At 38.6% G+C, this 18,566-nt stretch overlaps 1 protein-coding gene across 1 annotated transcript in view; it reads right to left on the reverse strand.

The window, feature by feature from the left end:
* Positions 1-18,566, reverse strand: part of MEIKIN (meiotic kinetochore factor) — a 71,426-nt gene that overhangs the window by 14,205 nt on the left and 38,655 nt on the right. Inside the window, exons 10-11 of the mRNA XM_053913157.1 lie at positions 7,908-7,988; positions 7,154-7,273 (exon numbers count right to left, since the gene is read on the reverse strand). Of these exons, the coding sequence (XP_053769132.1) occupies positions 7,154-7,273; positions 7,908-7,988 (201 nt within the window). The remainder of the gene's footprint in view (positions 1-7,153; positions 7,274-7,907; positions 7,989-18,566) is intronic.

Raw genomic sequence — 18,566 nt, forward strand, 5'->3', positions numbered from 1 at the left:
GCAAGTAATGAACCTTTATTTAAAACAGTTTTAGCTGCTGAAATTTTTTGAGTTGTTTGTTACCACATCTTATCCTGCTTAGTACCAGTTATTTATAAGTTACATAACCTTTAATCTTAACAGTGAAACTTTGAAAACAATTTCCCTTGAGATCCCAAGTATGAAATATGTTGTACTGGAAGTCTTATCCAGGACAAGCAGGTACAATTCACATGAAAAAAAACCCAACACTGTTATTATGCATAGATGATATGATTGTCTACATAGAAAACCCAAAAGAAATCTACAGACATATATTACCATTAGTAAGATGTAACAGGGTTTGGGTTATTCACAAATATACACAATTGTATTTTTATGCTCCATCAACAATATTACAAAATGTAATTTATAAAAAGACATATGTCCAACAAAAAAAATGCAAGATCATTCTGTTTAAAATAATAAACTCTACTGAAAAATATTAAAGAACACCTAAATAAATGAGAAAATATACCATGTTCATGGGATAAAAGATTTAGTACTAAAAAACAGAGGACACAAAACTCAGGATAATAGTTACTTACGGGAGAGTGTGAATGGAATCATAATGAGACTCACTGGCTTTTGGAGGAGCGGAATTTGTAATATTGTATCTCACTGTTAGCATGTTGGGCACAAGGGTGTTCATTTATTTTTTTTCTTTAAACTATGCATATTCCCTTTTGCATGAATGCTGCACATATACAAAGAGAAAGCAGTCAGATTCTGAGGTCTATTCTCCCACTTCTTGTAACTGCTCTTTCCCAACTCAAGCAAAGGACTGGAGGATTTTTCTATGAAAAGGGAATATAACAAATGGTTGCTCTCCGAGGGGTTTCCAGCAGTTGAAAGAGGAGGTATTCTGATAAAAGTGATACTGAGACTTCCAGTCCAAAGAGGTCTATCTATCAATATATTCTCCAGTCAAAGCTTAAAAGATTCTGTAGACCGTAGTCCTGGCTACACCGGTTGGTGTAACAATGGGTCAGTTAGCCATGGGCAACTCAGTTCAGTTGGGTGGTGCCCAGGTCCCTGGTGGGTGGCGCTGGTACGTGCTGACTGGAAGAAGGCAGCTGTGGCAGCTGTGACACAGGGCAGCCTGTGGGACAATGGGCTCCCAAGAATAGTGCCTTCCAATTCCCAGCCCCCTGGCAACCTCCTCCCTCTGTGTCACAGCCAAGGTGGCCAGCACCAAGAGGAAGCATGAGAAGCACCTGAAGATGCTACGGAACATGAGCACCTTCACAGCACAGTACAGCACAACGGATAGTGCTTGACTGGGACCAGCACACTCCACCTACTACAATGCACCTTGGGCTCCTTGGTCTGTACTTCCTGCTCCTGACAGACTGCCAGGGTTAAACCGACCACACAGGGTGAACTCTATCTCCACCACAATATTCACACAACAGGAAATTAAGTTCCTGCAAAAACATGGAAATGAAGTCTGTAAACAGATTTAGCTAGGATTATTTGATGATAGATCTTCAGCAATTCCAGACTTCAGGTATCCACAAAAAGTGAGAGTTCTTACAACAAAAATATGAAAAGAAAAGATGGTATGTCTCACCAAAACAAGCAAAAGTGGTGACATCAGTTCCACGCATCTCCTTCAGGGCCCTCTGCCAGCAGCACAAGCAGCACACCTGGGATCAAACCACCGAAATCTCTTAGGAGATTCAGCAAGAGCCCAGCACTTAAGGGCACACTTAGCCCCATGTTGTAGGTGGCTCTCAAGGACAGCATCAGGAAAAGAAGCAGTTTGCTCTTTTAAGTGATCTTGGCTCATACATATTTGCTGCTCTAGCTCCTCAGTCAATGGCTACAGCCAATTTTGCTAATTTGGCATATTTCAACATTAATGTAGCTCAGAATTCTGCAAATGCAGATTTTGCAAATTATGATCCATTTGGACAGTCTAGTGGTTCATGTAATTTTGGAGGTTTCACACAGCAGGTCACTCTCCTTTTCAGCCCCAAACTACAGGCAGAAGTGCCAGATCAGTAAATGCTAATTTTGCTCATTTTGATAACTTCTCCAAATATTTGTTAACTTTTAATTCTTTGTTATGTGAAAAAAATGTTACTGGGGATATAGATCAGCCACTTTTAAGGTGCTGTCATATGTCTTAGAATGAATGACCTAAAAACATTTTAACCATTGCAATGGGAAAGTCACAAGGTCAAAATTGGAAGGTTTTATTCATTCTTGAATTTTTCCTTTCTAAAGAGCTCTTCTATTCATACATGCCTAAATTCTTTAAAAATGTAGAAGGATACCTGTCTGCATAATAAAGCTGATTATGTTTTGCTAGTCTGCATGTGAAAAAAAGTAAATATTAGGGGGGAAAAAATGATTCTGCTTTTAGCAGTTCAAAAGGAGAGATCTAATGTTGCTGATATAAATACAAGGCTCAGGCATATGACCCTATAATAAATTTCACAGTCGACAAAGGCCCACCCAGGAGTTACAGTGTCCAATCACGTTTTTAAAAACACAGTCTTAAATATGAGTACATACATGAGTAATTAATACAACAGATAAAGAAGAGAGAAAGAGACACCAAGTGAGAGCAAGAGAAGAGAAGAGGACAGGAGAGAAGAGACGAAATAAAACAAAAAGAAAAGGATGCACCTCGGAGAAAACAGAGACTACAGAAGTGACAGAAAACATCGAGATTAACTAACTAACATTAGAAAATTAGACAAGCATAAAACAAGTACGTTAAAGTAAAGGGCATCCAGAGAACAAAAGGAGCTCTCTCTTGTGCACTAAAAAATATTGTAACACCCTGACCCATGTGGCTCAGTTGGCTGAGCATCACCCCGCAAAGCAAAAGGTTGTCCGTTTGATCCCAGTCAGGGCCAATGACTGGGTTGCAGGCCAGGTTCCCAGTTGGGGGTGTGCAAGAGGCACCTGATGGATGTTTCTATCCCTTTCTTTTTCCTTCCCCAACTCTCTAAAAATAAATAAATCAAATCTTTAAAAAATATTATAATATAGATGCAAAATCTTCAATATAAGATTTGGAAGGTAAAATTGAGGGACTGTCCCAGAGAATAGAACTAAAGGATAAAGAGGTTTTTTTAAAAAGATAATGAGATGAGAGGGCCAGTATAGAAGCTCATATCCAAGTAATACATGTTCCAGGTAAAGGAGAAAAAATGCAGACCTACAACTTACTAATGAAATAATTTTAAAAATTTTCCAAAACCAAAGTATGTAAGTTTCCAGATTAAAAGAGATATTCTAGCTCTATACATGGAAAAAGACCCATACCAAGGCACATCATTATGAAATTTCAGAACACTGAAGATACAGTGAAGAAAAAGTTGGTCATTAATACTGGTGAGGCCACTGTGGAAAACAGTATGGAATTGCCTCAGAAAACTAAAAATGGAACTGCTCTTTGACCCAGCAATTCCACTGCTGGGATTATACCCTAAGAGCCCTGAAACACCAATCCAAAAGAACCTATGCACCTCAATGTTCATAGCAGCACAATTTACAATAGCCAAGTGCTGGAAGCAACCTAAGTGCCCATCAGCAAATGAGTGGATCAAAAGACTATGGTACATTTACACAATGGAATTCTACGCAGCAGAGAGAAAGAAGGAGCTTATACCCTTTGCAACAGCATGGATGGAACTGGAGAGCATTATGCTAAGTGAATTAAGCCAGGCGGTGAGGGACAAATACCATATGATCTCACCTTTAACTGGAACATAATCAACAGAAGAAAAAAGCAAACAAAATATAACCAGAGACATTGAAGTTAAGAACAATCTAACAATAGCCAGAGGGGAGTGGGGAGGGGACAGTGGGGAGAGAGGTTTACAGGAACTACTATAAAGGACACATGGACAGAACCAAGGGGGAGGGTGGAGGCGGGGGAGGGAGGGAGGTTCGGCTGGGATGGGGTGGAGGGATGGGGAGAAAATGCAGACAACTGTAACTGAATAACAATAAATTTTTTTTTTTAAAGCTGGTCATTAATAAAAGACTAGGAATTGGCATGCTTCTCGAATTCAGATGGGAAGCTAGAAGTAAAATAAAGTTATGCTGGAAAACTTCCAAAGAAAATTAATTCCACCCTGGAATTCTCTGGCTAGCTTAAGCTATCCATCATATATGAGAATGGAATAAAAACAATTTCAGTCATGAAAGGTCTCAAACAGTTTCTATACCTTTTCTCAGGAAGCTAATGGATGATTAGCTCCACCAAAATAAGGCAGAAAGAGAAAGTCATGGGGGAAACAGGAGGCCCAACCGAGGAGAGAGGGCAAGTGAGTCCCCAGGATGAAGGTACAAGGAGACCCCAAGATGACAATTATGCCCCAGTGATTAAGGCAATGTAACACACTATAGTAGGACAGGTTAGAAGGCTCGAGAAGAGAATTCTTTAGTAAGTTGAAATTCATGGAAAACTTGATGCAACTGAAGATCTAGAGGGGCCACATGGATAACTGGCAACTGATCAGACAGAAAAATAGGAAAACAAGTGTTATGGGTTAAAATGTATCCTAAAAAAAAAAAAAAAAAAAAGATATGTTGTAGTCCTAATCCACAATACTGGTAAAGGTGACCTTATTTGGAAATAGGGTCTTTGCAGATTTAATCAGATTAAAATGAAGTCATTAGGGTGGGTTTTAATCCAATATGACTGGTGTCCTTATAAGGAGAGGGAAATGTGGACGAAGTTAAACACACACAGGGCGAACACCACATGAAGACCCAGTGACACAAAAGCACAGGGGAAGAAAGTCATACGAAGACAGGGATAGAAGCAGAGATTAAAATGAGTTATACAGCCACAAACCAAGAAATGACTGGGGCTGACCAAAGCTGGAAGAGGCAAGGAAGAATCCTCCCCTAAAGGCATCGGAAGAAACACAGCCAACACTGTGATTTCAAATTCTGGAACTTTAACAGAACAAATTTCTGTTGTTATAAGAAGTTTGTGGTACTTTGTTACTGCAGTTATAGGAAACTAATGCAGTACAGGGAGAAAAGTTAAAAATTATTCATTTTAGAATGGAGAATAAATGAAATTAAACAATAATCAGAGTTGTACTAGAAAATGTTTGAACTAAAGATATTGTGCAAGAGGACTGAAAGGCCTCAGCCTACTCCTAAAGCCCCCACCTTTTCTCCTTCTGGTTTTATTAAAATATAATTGCCTTACTACACTGTATAAATTTAAGGTGTAGAATATAATGTTGACATAGTACATATTTTGAAATGATTACCCCAACAAGTTTAGTTAACATCTATCACCTCATATATTTACAAAAAAAAATTCTTTTTTCCTTGTGATGAGAACTTTTAGTATCAACTCTCTTAGCAACTTTCAAATATACATGACAGCATTTTTCCCTTCCCCTTTATTTCAATAAAAAATTTACATTTAAATACATCTTTAAAACAAGGATGTTTTCTACTTACAAAAGACCAGGTAGAAAAATAAACAAGTTATCTGGAAAGGAACAAATATTAGGATGGTCTCACAGTTTACCTCTTCAACACTAAACACAGTGCTTTTTATACATTTATTGATATAATCACATGATTTTTATCCTTCATTTTGTTAATGTGATATACCACATTTTGTGATTGGTGAATGTTGAACCATCCTGCATCCCTGGAATAAATTCCACTTGATCATGGTGTATGATGCTTTTAATGTATTGTTGAATTCAGTTTCCTACCATTTTGTTGAGAATTTTGCATCTATGTTCAACAGGACTTGCCTGCTAATTGTTTTCTCTTATGGGGTCCTGTCTAGTTTTGATATCAGGGTAATGCTGCCATTGTAAAATGAGTTTGGAAGTATTCTCTTTTAGCTTTTGAAAGAGTTTAAGAAGAATAAGCATTATTTCTAATTGAAATGTTTGTTAGGATTTACCCATGAAGCTGTCTGGTCCTGTATTATCATTTGTTGGGAGATTTTTGATTATTGATAAATCTCTTTACTTGCTATTGATCTGTTCAGGTTTCCTGTTTCCTCATGACTTAGTTCTGGTAGGCTTTATGTTTCAGGGATTCATCCATTTCTTTTGGGTTGTCCAGTTTTGGCATGTAATTGTTCATAGTAGTCTCCTATGATCTGTTGTGTTTCTGTGGTATCAGTTGTAATGTCTCCTCTTTCATTTCTAATTTTATTTATTTGAGGCCTCTCTTTCTTAGTAAGTCTTGCTCAAGGATTGTCTATTTTGTTTGTCCTTTCAAAAAGTAGCTCTTAGTTTCATTGATCTTTTCCTTTGACTTTTTAGTCTGCTTCAGTTATTTCTGCTGTTCTTTGTTATTATCCCTCTAATTGCCTCTAGTCTCAGCCTTTTACCATCTGTTCTCTACCTCTGGAGCAAGAATAAACTTTATGTAAGAACACCTGATATCATGCTCTGCTCATAATTCCTTATTGGCTCCCCTCAGGAAAAAAATCCAAATTCTTTAATACGGATTACAAGACCCTCTACTCTCTTGGTCCTGGTTTATCTTTACAATCTCTCTCTAGCTTCCTCCCCACCACCTGGATCCCCACCCTCACCCCAGAGTCACACTGAGAAGGTCTGGCTACACTGAACCACTGAAGTTACACAGCCCTGAAGTTCTGCCTCTTCCTTTTCGCTCCGCCTCTTTCCTGTTTTACTCTGTCTTCCCCTCTGTACCTCTGTCCCAGCTCCCTTCTCTCTGGCCCTTTCTCTCTCTCCCTCTCACTTTCTGTTCTTCTTTTTTTGCTCATCCTTTCTCTCTACTCCCACCCACATCCCCCACCATGGCTCTCAGAGCCATGAGTTTTCTGTACTCTTTATTAATGGGGCACAGTACTTCACATAATACAATGAGGTTGATAACCATAATTTTTATGTAAAGACAAAAAACTGAGTTTTGGATCAAAGTAGGATAATACTGTTTCCTATAATTGTTCAATATCCCTTAGTTCAGAGGATGCAAAATGTTTTGGCTGCAGCAGCCTAATATCCTTTATTTGGCATTGAACTGATGGCAGACTCCACATGTCCATGATATTAAGCTTAAATGAGTTACAGATTTTCAAAGGTATCTCATCTACAAAGAATCTAATATAACCGTAAGTATTTCTTTTGGTGATGGAAAGGAAAATCGAAAATACCTCATTTGAAAAATGTTCTTGCAAACTTGACACAGGAACAATTTCATCTGAATTAACACAGTTGCTGACATTTGGAAATAGTTCCTCCAAAGATGCTTTTTGTACTGAGGACAGATCAATCTATAAAAGAATACATTACTCTTTTGTTGAAGTTAAATATTGCAAAACCAATTATTTTTAAGTAATTAAAGGAAAGTTGAAACATACTATTTCATTAGAAGCATTTTCTTGTGAACTTGACAGATCAACAATTTTATCTGAATTAATATAATTGCTGACATTTTGGAAATAAGTTCTTCAAAAGATGCATGTTTAACTGGGGAGAAACCAGTCTATAAAGATTATAATACTCTTCAGCTTTAAAGTTATTGTTTAATAGGTATTTTTTATTAGCTATAGCATCATGTAATTTTTTCCTCTTCTTCACCTAATTTACTGAAGGCGCCTATTAACTGAACTCCATCTACCCTTTCTGTGAGCCCAAAGTTTGAGATTGAGAGTCAAAGAAACAGAGTCAGAGACAGAAAAGGACAGACAGACAGACATCAAGACAGGTTGGTGCTGCAGTTTCCTTTTTCTTTCTTTTATGTATAGCAATATACAGAATACTTCCAGTGAAAGCGTGTTTATGCAACAGAAAAATAAAAATACCATTTTCTATGTGCAATATTCCCCTGGTGTTACAGAAACAGAATATTAGGGAGGAGGGGGAACCAGAAAATAGATGCCACAAAGTGCAAATACTGATTCTTACCTCTAAACCAGATGTCTGGGAAGTTGGAGTACTTGTTAACAGGCCTCTGCTTTTCTTATCAGGAGTAGTGGGATTTGTGTCCTATCGATGTTTTGTGAAATAGGGGATTGAATAGCAGAAAGAAATAAACTACTTTAATACCACAAAAACACAACTTAAAATTAGTAGACTAAATAATGTGTCATACTAATAAAATTTTAACCTGCTAATTAAATTTTAAGCCACTAGATAGGTAACTAAAGAATTTTGTGGCCTGAGCTAGATCAAACAACTTCCAAGAGAACCTTATGTGGTGTAACAACTATTTGAAAATACTTTGGTTGAAATCACTATTAATTTAGGGAGAAAAGCTAATTAAAGATTTGAATTAGAAACTGGTGCTTTGATTATCTTTGTTAACTGCTAAGAAAGGTATTTTACTTATAGCATTTATTTAATTCCTAGTACATACTGTACTTTTTATGGGAAGGGATTATAAGTTATTTCTGAAGCTGTTCAAACATGTATCAAGAATAGTTGGTTTAAAGTACATACATTTAAATGCATACACTTTCATTTACAGAACATCAAAGTTAAAGAAAGTACAAAGTAGGATAGAGACTCATTTTCTATTTCTTAAAGATGCAGAGGGGCAGACAAGGAAAGAAAAATCAAGAGTGAGACAGGGGAGGGCAAGAGACAGGATCAGAGAGCTAAAGAGTTTAAGACAGACAGAGGGAAGGACTGCCAGAGGGAGAGGGAGAGGCAGAAGAGTGAGAGGGAGGGAGGGGAAGGGAGAGGAGGGAAAAGGAGGGAGAAACTAAAGGAAAAAAAGAGGCAGGGGGAGGGGAGAGAGGGAGAATGGCGAGACAAAAGACAGGAAGAAAAAAGGAAGATTAAGGGGAGAGAGGGAGGAAGAAGAGAAATGGAGAAGACAGAGACCAACAGAGACTGAGCAGAAAGACTGAGACTGATGTCAAAGAAACAGAGCCAGAGACAGAGAAAGACAGACAGAGATCAAAACAGAGACAGGAACATGAGAGATAGAGCTAGAGACTCAGTGACAAAACCAGGGAGACCAAAGACAAAGGAACAGGTGGAGAGGCAGCGCAGAAAGAAACAGTGATAGAGTCAAAAAGAGGGAAGACAGGCAGCGTCCTTTCTAGCCACCAGCTGCCTTTTTGACTCTTGGATTCCATGAAATAACTGTGTCCTTTGGATAAATCTCTTTGAAAGGTGTCTATTATATGCTGCCAAGTATCGAACCCAAACTCAAGAGTTAAAACTTGAACAGCATAGGAAAATCTGTGTTGTTTCTTTTTTCTTTCTGACTTAAAAATCTCTGAAACTAGTTGTTTAAGATGTAATCTGGAATAGTTCATTAGAAAATTTTTTATCAAAATAATAAGAAAAAAATTTTTATGGGGATACTTACCTGGTATACTGAATATGTCAGCTCTCTAATTTATTAGCTACATAATCTTTTAATTTCTTCCCCTGAACCTTGGGGATTATTCTACCCTTAGGGACTGCTGAGCAAAGGTCACAAATAACACCTGTAAAGAGAACCTCTGGTGCCTGGAGAGTAGGAGATGCTCAGTGATAGCTGTTATTATCATCACCATGGCAAGCCATGGAGGTGCTCCGCTCAGACCTTAAACAAAGAGCCTGCTGTTCCACTGCAAGGAGTGCAGTTAGCTGATAGTCCCCAGTGGCACCATCTCTAGAACTGGCTTCAGCTCTCAGGCTGAGGCCATCATCTTCTCAGGCAGACTTCAGCCAACATCTGAGCACAGCAGCCCAACATAAGATTCCTGTAATGGACAATCTTTGCTCTAGACTTCCCCACTGGAAGAGCTTCTGTCAGATCCGCATCGAAGACTAAGGCTCTCTGCCTCAGTGCTGCCTACACAGGGGGCAGTCATTCCCTATTGGGCACCATGGCTGCCCTCAGACCCTTGTGAAGCCCGAGATTGTGAAAAAGAGGACCAATCTGTTCATCGGGCACCAGTCAGACCAACAGGTCACACTTAAGCGTGACTGGCGGAGACCCAGAGGCATTGACAAAAGGGTGAGCAGCAGATTCAAGGGCCAGACCCTGAGCCCAGTGCTGGCTAGGGGAGCAACAAGAAAACAAAGCCCATGCTGCCCAGTGGCTTTCGGAGGTTCCTGGTCCACAACGTCAAGGAGCTTGAAGTGCTGCTGGTGTGCGACAACTGTCACCGTGCTAAGACCACTCACAGCCCCTCCTCCTGCCACCGCACAGCCATGGTGCACAGAGCAGCCCAGCTGGCCGTCAGGGTCACCAGTCCCAATGCCAGGCTGCGCAGCAAAGAAAATGAATAGACAGCTTCTGTGCACATTGTATTTGTCTTAGTAAAACCATAAAATTCTGCCACCTGAGATACAAAAGAAAAGACTGAGGCTATTCCTGCCCAATCCTGCTTCCTCCCCTATTTCCTTTCTCAGGTATCACCTTCCAGTACAGACTTAACTCTTAATCCTCTCTGAATATCTGTGTCCCAACTGTCAGTCCATTCACAAACATCTGCCTTTACAGAACTATAAGTATAGCGTCTCTGAAATTTTCTCTAAATTTGTTAAGAAATTGTGCATATCTAAATCTTCCCAATAAGTACATTTTTTTTTCATAGCCTTTCCAAGAAGTAGTTAGTAGAAGACCAGTGCTTACCAATGCAGGTTCCAGGGGCTGAGGCAGCAGAACTTCGGTAACTGATTTACCTGCATTGCTTTCAAGATCAGACCTCTGGAGAGATGACTGAACTTTGATTTTTAGATGAGAGCTTAACTTTGTTTGAGAATTGGTACCTCTAAGTTCAGGATTTTTTCCAGGCTGAAACAAATTAATAATCGTGAAATATTATTCTTAGGCTATAAAAAAATTTGTAGTGCTTCTCAATGTCCTGTTTTTATTGTAATAAATGTTATAATTGTTACATTTAAAATAGATCTCTTTCTTTCTTTCTTTCTTCCTTCCTTCCTTTCTTTCCATCATCCCCTCAACTTGAAAAAAGTTTTAAACTTAAAGATAATTCTTTTTCTTAAAAAAGTACGGTTTTCTATAAAGGGTAGACAAAGTAGTTTTATGGCGTTCCTATAGAAAATAATACAATAATTAATAAATAATAATGCAAGAATAAACTCTGGCCCTGGCCAGTGTGGCTCATTTGATTGGAGTATAGTTCCATATACCAAAAGATTGTGGGTTCAGTCCCCGGTTGGGGCACATATGGTGAAACAACCAACCGATTGATGTTTCTTTCTCTTTCTCTCTCTCTTACCCCCTCCCTCCTTCTCTCTCTGAAATTAAAAAAAAAATTAAAAAATAATGAAAAAGAGAATAAACACTGTGTTTCGCATACTCACAACTGTAAACTTACTTCTGCCCACTCTGGTATATTTAAAGAAAAAATATGTTGAAAGATAAAATGGTTTGCATTATAATGAGCTCAAAAATTTCTCTACCACATTTAAGGCTACATCTCCCAGAAAGTGTTCTGTTAAAACAAATGACAACTAGATTTATCTAGTAATCAATATTTAAAACTAAATTTTAGAGAAAACACTACATATGTCTTTGTTATGCAATAATCTTCATTTAAAAAACCAAAAGTCCTCTCTAAGATATCAGCTGCAACTACAAGAAAATGTTACTTTACCAACTAATCCCTCCATTGAAAATTGTAGATTGTTCAGTGACTGCTTCTTTATCCTAAGTTGTGTAACTTGTCTAATGCTTTCAAGATGTTTTTAAAACAGTAGTCAAAGTTTAAATATATTCAACACACTGAGGAGGTGTAATTTGAGCTGGGTCCTGAAAGAGTGACAGGATTTTGAGGTGGGGTAAGGAGAATAAAGAAGGTGGTAGAGCCCTGGCTGGTAGAAGCATTGTCCTGTACACCAAAAGGATGCAGGTTCCTTCCCCAGACAGGACACATATCTAGGTGGTAGATTCGATCCCTGTTTGGGGTACGTATGGGAGACAACCAATCGATGTCTGTTTCTCTCTCACACTGATGTTTCTCTATCTCCTTTTCTCCTTCTCTCCCTCTCTTTCTTAAATCAATGAAAAAACATATCCTCAGGTGAGGATAAAAAGAGGATGGCAGAGAGAGAGAGGAGAAAAAAAGGAGGCATATTCCAAGCAAAGGAAAGAGCAAGGGTACAAAGCAGAGTCAGGCACCTACTGGCAGTGAGGATTTCACACCTTGCGCACAGCTTTTCCTCTTACTCCTGTCATTATTCTCAGCAATTTCATCATCCAAGTGGATAACCCATGCCACCAGCTGGCCTCTGAGTTGCGTGACCTCTGCATTTCTGATAACCTTTTCCCCCCATGCTGTTTGATTCAGTCCATGATCAAACTTGGGTAGTCCTTACCATCAACAGAAACTACAGAATCACCAATTCAATTAGCTTCTTACATCCCTCCAAACCCTGTTCAATTTTCTTCACGAAATAAACTTCTTCCTCACTGAAATCTCCAGTTTATTCATCCTACCATTTTATCTTCATCCACGATCTTTCTCCTGTCTTGTTCCTTCCTTATCTACCCCCATCCATCATTATAAGTACTTCCTTACCCTTTTCTCTTCCTGATCACAGATGCCTGACAAATCCCTAGCCCTAGATGAACCCTGCCATCAATACCCTCTGGACCTCTAGTGCAAGTGAGTGCTGGGGAAAACTGCACAATCTGGCCAATCAAAGACACCACAAATTCAAAAGGAGTAGCCACAGAAGGGCAAGTCTCCCATACTTCTGTAGCTTCTCACGACTATTTCATGCTCACCCTATTTTACTTAAACTTCTAGCCCCTTTTCTCTACCATCCTCAGCTGACAGACTTACTTTACACTTCCCTCCAACTACAGAAGACATCAAATAAGATGCAACCACTTGGGACTCATAATTTTTAGGGCCCAGTACAAAATGAAAACGTCAGGCCCCTGGTTAAAAAAAAAACTACTAAAAATGTTAAGATGGTGACAGCAGAGCATTAAATGAAGTGGAGTCTTTCTAAGCACAAAGCCTGCCCTGCTACCACTACGTCAGCAAATGTCCCCAATGGAAATAACCCTCTTCTTTGGAAGGGCAGTTCCTCTGCCTGTATTTTGCACTCTATCCTTTCCCTTTTTTCCCAAGGACTTCCCTCTTCCATATGACAGTATAGGGAAGTTTTTCTTTTTAACACGTTATTGAGATATTATTCGCATGCCATACAATTCACCCATTTAAAGAACAAAATTCAACGGTTTTAGTATATTCTCAAGTTGTTCCATCATCACCAAAACCTAGTTTTAGACCATTTTTGTCCCTTCTAAAGAAACCCATGCTCATTAGCGGTCAATCTCCATTCCATCTCTACTAGCCATAAGTAAGCACTAATCTATGTCTGTTGTTACAGATTTGCCTGTCTTGGACATTTCTTATAAATGGAATCAGGTAACAAGCAGTCTTTTGTGACTAGCTTCTTTCATGTTGCATAATATTTTCAAGGTCAACCAAGTTGCACTATGAATCACTACTTCATTTGTTTTTATTGCCAAATAATATTTAATTATATGGATATACCATACTTTATCTATTCATCATAGATGGACAATGGAGTAGTTTCCATTTTTTGGCTATTATGAATAAATGTTGCTATGAACATTCATGTGTAAGTTTTTTTTTTCAATTTTTAAATTATTTTATTAGTGTTCAATTACAGTTGTCTGCATTTTCTCCCCACCCTTTCCTGTCACCCCAGCCAAACCCACCTCCCTACCTTGCTTCCACCCTCCCCCTTGGTTCTGTCCATGTGTCCTTTATAGTAGTTCCTGAAAACCCCTCTCCCCACTGTCCCCTCCCCACACCCTTCTGGCTATTGTTAGATTGTTCTTAACTTCAATGTCTCTGGTTATATTTTGTTTGTTTTTTTTCTTCTGTTGATTATGTTCCAGTTAAACGTGAGATCATATGGTAACTGTCCCTCACCACCTTGGCTTATTTCACTTAGCATAATGCTCTCCAGTTCCATCCATGCTGTTGCAAAGGGTATAAGCTCCTTCTTTCTCTCTGCTGCGTAGAATTCCATTGTGTAAATAAATGTACCATAGTTTTTTTACCCACTCATTTGCTGATGGGCACTTAGGTTGCTTCCAGCACTTGGTTATTGAAAATTGTGCTGCTATGAACATTGGGGTGCATAGGTTCTTTTGGATTGGTGTTTCAGGGCTCTTAGAGGTATAATCCCAGCAGCGGAATTACTGGGTCAAAGGGCAGTTCCATTTTTAGTTTTCTGAGAAAATTCCATACTGTTTTCCACAGTGGCCGCACCAGTCTGCATTCCCACCAACAATGTACTAGGGTTCCCTTTTCTCCACAACCTCTCCAGCATTTGTTTGTTGATTTGTTTATGTTGGCCACTCTGGCCCATGTGAGATGGTACCTCATTGTGGTTTTAATTTGCATCTCTGATGGCTAGTGATGCTGAGCATCTTTTCATATGTCTCTGGGCCCTCTGTATGTCTTCCTTGGAGAAGTGTCTGTTCAAGTCCTTTGCCAATTTTTTAATTGGGTTGTTTGTCTTTCTGGAGTGGAATCGTGTGAGTTTTTTATATATTTTGGAGAGCAGACCCTTGTCTGAGGTATCATGTGTAAGTTTTCATGAGAATGTATGTTTTCATTTTTCTTGAGTATAAACCTGAGAGTAGAACAGCTGGGACCTATGGTAACTCCATGCTTAAAATTTTGAAGAACTGCCAAACTGTTTTCCAAAATGGTTGCACCATTTTACATCCCCACCAGAATGTTTGAATGTTCCAACTTCTCCACATCATCACCGACATTTGGTATCTGTCATTTTTATTACAGTCATTCTGGTGGACCTGAAGTAATAATCTTAGTTCTTAATTGCATTTCTCTAATGACTAACGATAGGAGCATCTTTTCACATGCTTATTGACCACTTGTACATCTTCTTTGAGGAAATGTAGGGAAATTTGGGTATATCAGCTTTCCAGGGATGGTGAAGTAATAGTCAGGAAAAGATACCTACTAGGAGCAGAGCTTTTGAAGAGACAGATGATACAAGAGCATAAGAAATTACATTTAATGCAAGATATGACACACTTAAATTATAAGATGCTCAACAAATATAGGTGTGTGTGTGTGTGTGTGTGTGTGTGTGTGTGTGAACTGGTGGAGCAGGAACTGAGACAGTATGCATGAAAGCAGGAAAGGGAAATGTAACCATGAGGAAGTAAAGAAGCATAGAAAAGAAAACATAGAAAGTATGAAGAAGACTTTTTATTGCTTTTAGGTTAAGAAGTGAAATTCAGGCCAACTTCAACTAGATCTTTAGGTCACAGAGACCTCCAGTTGCCTACTGGGTTACATTCAGCTATCCCTTCTTCCTCCCTACCATAATTCCACCTGCCCTAAAAAATGATCCAGTATATACCATCTTTAAAGCAAAACAAACATCCTCCAACCCTGCCTCTCCCTCCTGTTACTGTTCTTTTTCTTTATTTCTCTTCAGAGTCTAGCTCTATACATAATCATTACTTCTCACTTTCTTTTTTTCCCACTTATGTCAAGGAATACATGACAAGTATAACTGTATATAGCTGAAGTGTACAGGTGATGATTTGATACACATTACATTGAATGATTCGATGGAATCATCCATGGAGACATGGAATGATTACTAAGATCAAGATAATTAACACATCCATCGCCTCCCACAGGTAACTGTGTGTGTGTGCATGGTGAGAAAACTAACAACCTACTCTCACCAACTTTCAGATATACAGTACCGTGTTATTAACTATCATCGCTTTGCTGTACATTAGATCCTCAGAACTTATTCTTATAAATAAAGGTCTGCACCCTTTCACCTACATCCCTTATTTCCCCATCCCTTCAGACCCTGACAACCATCATTCTATTCTGTTTCTATGAAATTGACTTTTCCTTTTTTTAGGACTTCACATATAAGTGAAACCATATAGTATCTGTTTCTTTTGTTTACTTCACTTAGCATAATGCCTAGAAACATTGTCACAAGTGGTGAGATCCTCTTTTTTGTGGCTCATTAATACCAGTATCTACATCACACTTTCTGTATCCATTCATCCACTGAAGAAATTTAGGTTGTATCTTTATCTTGGTTACTGTGAATAATGCTGCAATGAACATGGAAGTGCAGATATTGCCTCCAGATACTGATTTCATTTCCTTTGGATATATACCCAGGAGTGAGACTGCTGAATCACACGGTACTTTTATTTTCAGTTTTTTGAGGAACCATCACATAGTCTTCCATAATGGTAGTAGTTACATTCTCATCAATAAGGTTTCCCTTTGCTCTACATTCTTGCCTACATTTGTTGTCTCTTGTCTTTTTGATAATAGCCATCCTAACAAGTGTGAGGTAACATTTCATTGTGCCTTTGATATGCATTTCCTTGATATTAGTGATATTGAGCACCTTTTCATGTGTCTATTGGCCACTTGTACATCTTCTTTCAAAAAATGTCTATTCAAGTACTTTGCCCATTTTTAATTGGATTATTCGCTTTTTGTTGTTGTTGTTACTGAGTTGTACAGGTTCTTTATATATTTTGGATATCAACCCCTTATGAGACATGTGACTTGCAAATACTTCCTCACATTTTCTTGCCATGCAAGAAACTTCTTAGTTTGATGTAGTCCCGCTTGCTCATTTTAGTTTTTGTAGCATGTCTTTTTGGTATCTTAACAAAGAAATCACTGTCAAGATCAATGCCAAGGAGCTTTTCCCCTATGTTTTCTTCTAGGAGTCTTATGGTTCAGGTCTTATATTTAAGTCTTTAATCAATTTCTAGTTAATTTTTGTTAGTGGTGTAAGATAGGGGTCCAGTTGCATTCTTTGCATGTATCAACAAATATCCAATTTTCCCAGGACTATTGATTGAAGAGACTATCCTGTCCCCATTTTGTATTCTTAGCGCCCCTGTCAAAAATCAGTTGGATGTAAATGTGTGGATTTATGTCTGGGCTCTCTATTCTGTTCTACTGGTCTATACGCCTGTTTTTATGCCAGCACCATACTCTTTTCATTTCTATAGCTTTGTAATATAGATTGAAATCAGGACATGTGATTCCTCTAGCTTGGTTCCTTCTCCAGATTACTTTGGCAATTTGGGGAATTTGTAGCTCCATACAAATTTTAGGAAAGTTTTTCTATTTCTGATGGTGAAAAATGCCATTGGAATTTTGACAGAAATTGCATTGACTCTGTAGATCACTTTGGGTAGTATGGGCATTTTCTTTTAAAAAAAATAGTTTATTTATTTTCAGAGAGGGGAAAGGAGGGAAAAAGAGAGGGAGAGAAATACTAATGTGTGGTCGCCTCTTGCATGCCCCCTAGTGGGGACCTGGTCCACAATCCAGGCATGTGCCCTGACTGGAATTGAACTGGCCACCCTTTGGTTCACAGGCGGGCATTCAATACACTGAGCCACACCAGCCAGAGCTGGACATTTTCATAATATTAATTCTTCCAATCCAAAAACAAGGAATACCTTTCCATTTATTTGTATCTCTTTAAATTTTTTCATCGATATCTTATAATTTTCAATGAATAGGTCTTTTACCTCCTCAGATAAATATATCTCAAAGTATTTTGTTTTTTATGCTACTGTAAATGAGTTTTTAAAAGAAAAAAACCCTCAGTTTTTCCTCCTATGAGCCTTTCATCTGTGAGTCTCCTTTACTACTCACACAAAACACTCACACTTCTGACCACCAAGTATGTGGAAATCTTCCCCCACAATAACAATTCTCTGTAACACCAACTAGGTGTCCTACAATTCAACTCAATTCTAACACTATCTACTACCTATAGATAGTGTCAGATCCCACGGTTAAGGGCTCGGTCCCACAAGACTGTTCCCACCCTACTTCAGATGCCAATTGCAAAGAGTAGGTTCCCAGATTATCCATGACTTCAGTCCAACTCGGCTACAAATCAGAATTTCCCACCATCCCTGCTTCAGGTTCAATTAATTTGCTACAGTGGCTCACAAAACTCAGGGAAACACTTATACTTACATTGGCCAATTTATTAAAGGACACGATAAAGAATAAATATGAACAGTTAATAAAGAGATACATAGGGTGAAGTCTAGGAGGGTCCTGAGCACAGGAGCTTCTGTCCCTGTGGAGTTGGGGTATGTTACCCTTCCAGTGTGGATATGTTCACCAACCTACAAGTTCTCTGAACCCCCATTACTGGGATTCTTATGGAGGCTTCCTCTTGTAGGCATACTCAATTATTTAACTCATTTCCAGCCTCCCTCCCTCTGTGGAAAAGAGGTTGGGGCAGGGGAGTAGGTGGCTGAAAATTCCAAGCTTCTAATTATGGCTAGGTATTTCTGGTGACTGACCCCCACCTAGGAGCCACCCAGGAGCCCATCCAACATGCCTCATTGGAACAAAGAATCCTCTAGTGCTCTAATTGTTTAAGAATTTACAAGGGTTTCAGGAAACCTGTCAGGAATGGGGCCAAATAATAAAACAAGTTACTCCTACAGATCTTTTCTTTCTTTCTTTCTTTGTTTTCAAAATTTCTTTCTTTTCCTTTTCTTTCTTTCTCTCTCTCTTTATTTCATAAACAAATAATTTATTTTTT

This window comes from Desmodus rotundus, chromosome 10 (genome assembly GCF_022682495.2).
Source record: "Desmodus rotundus isolate HL8 chromosome 10, HLdesRot8A.1, whole genome shotgun sequence".
In the NCBI taxonomy this organism is placed as follows: Eukaryota; Metazoa; Chordata; class Mammalia; order Chiroptera; family Phyllostomidae; genus Desmodus; species Desmodus rotundus.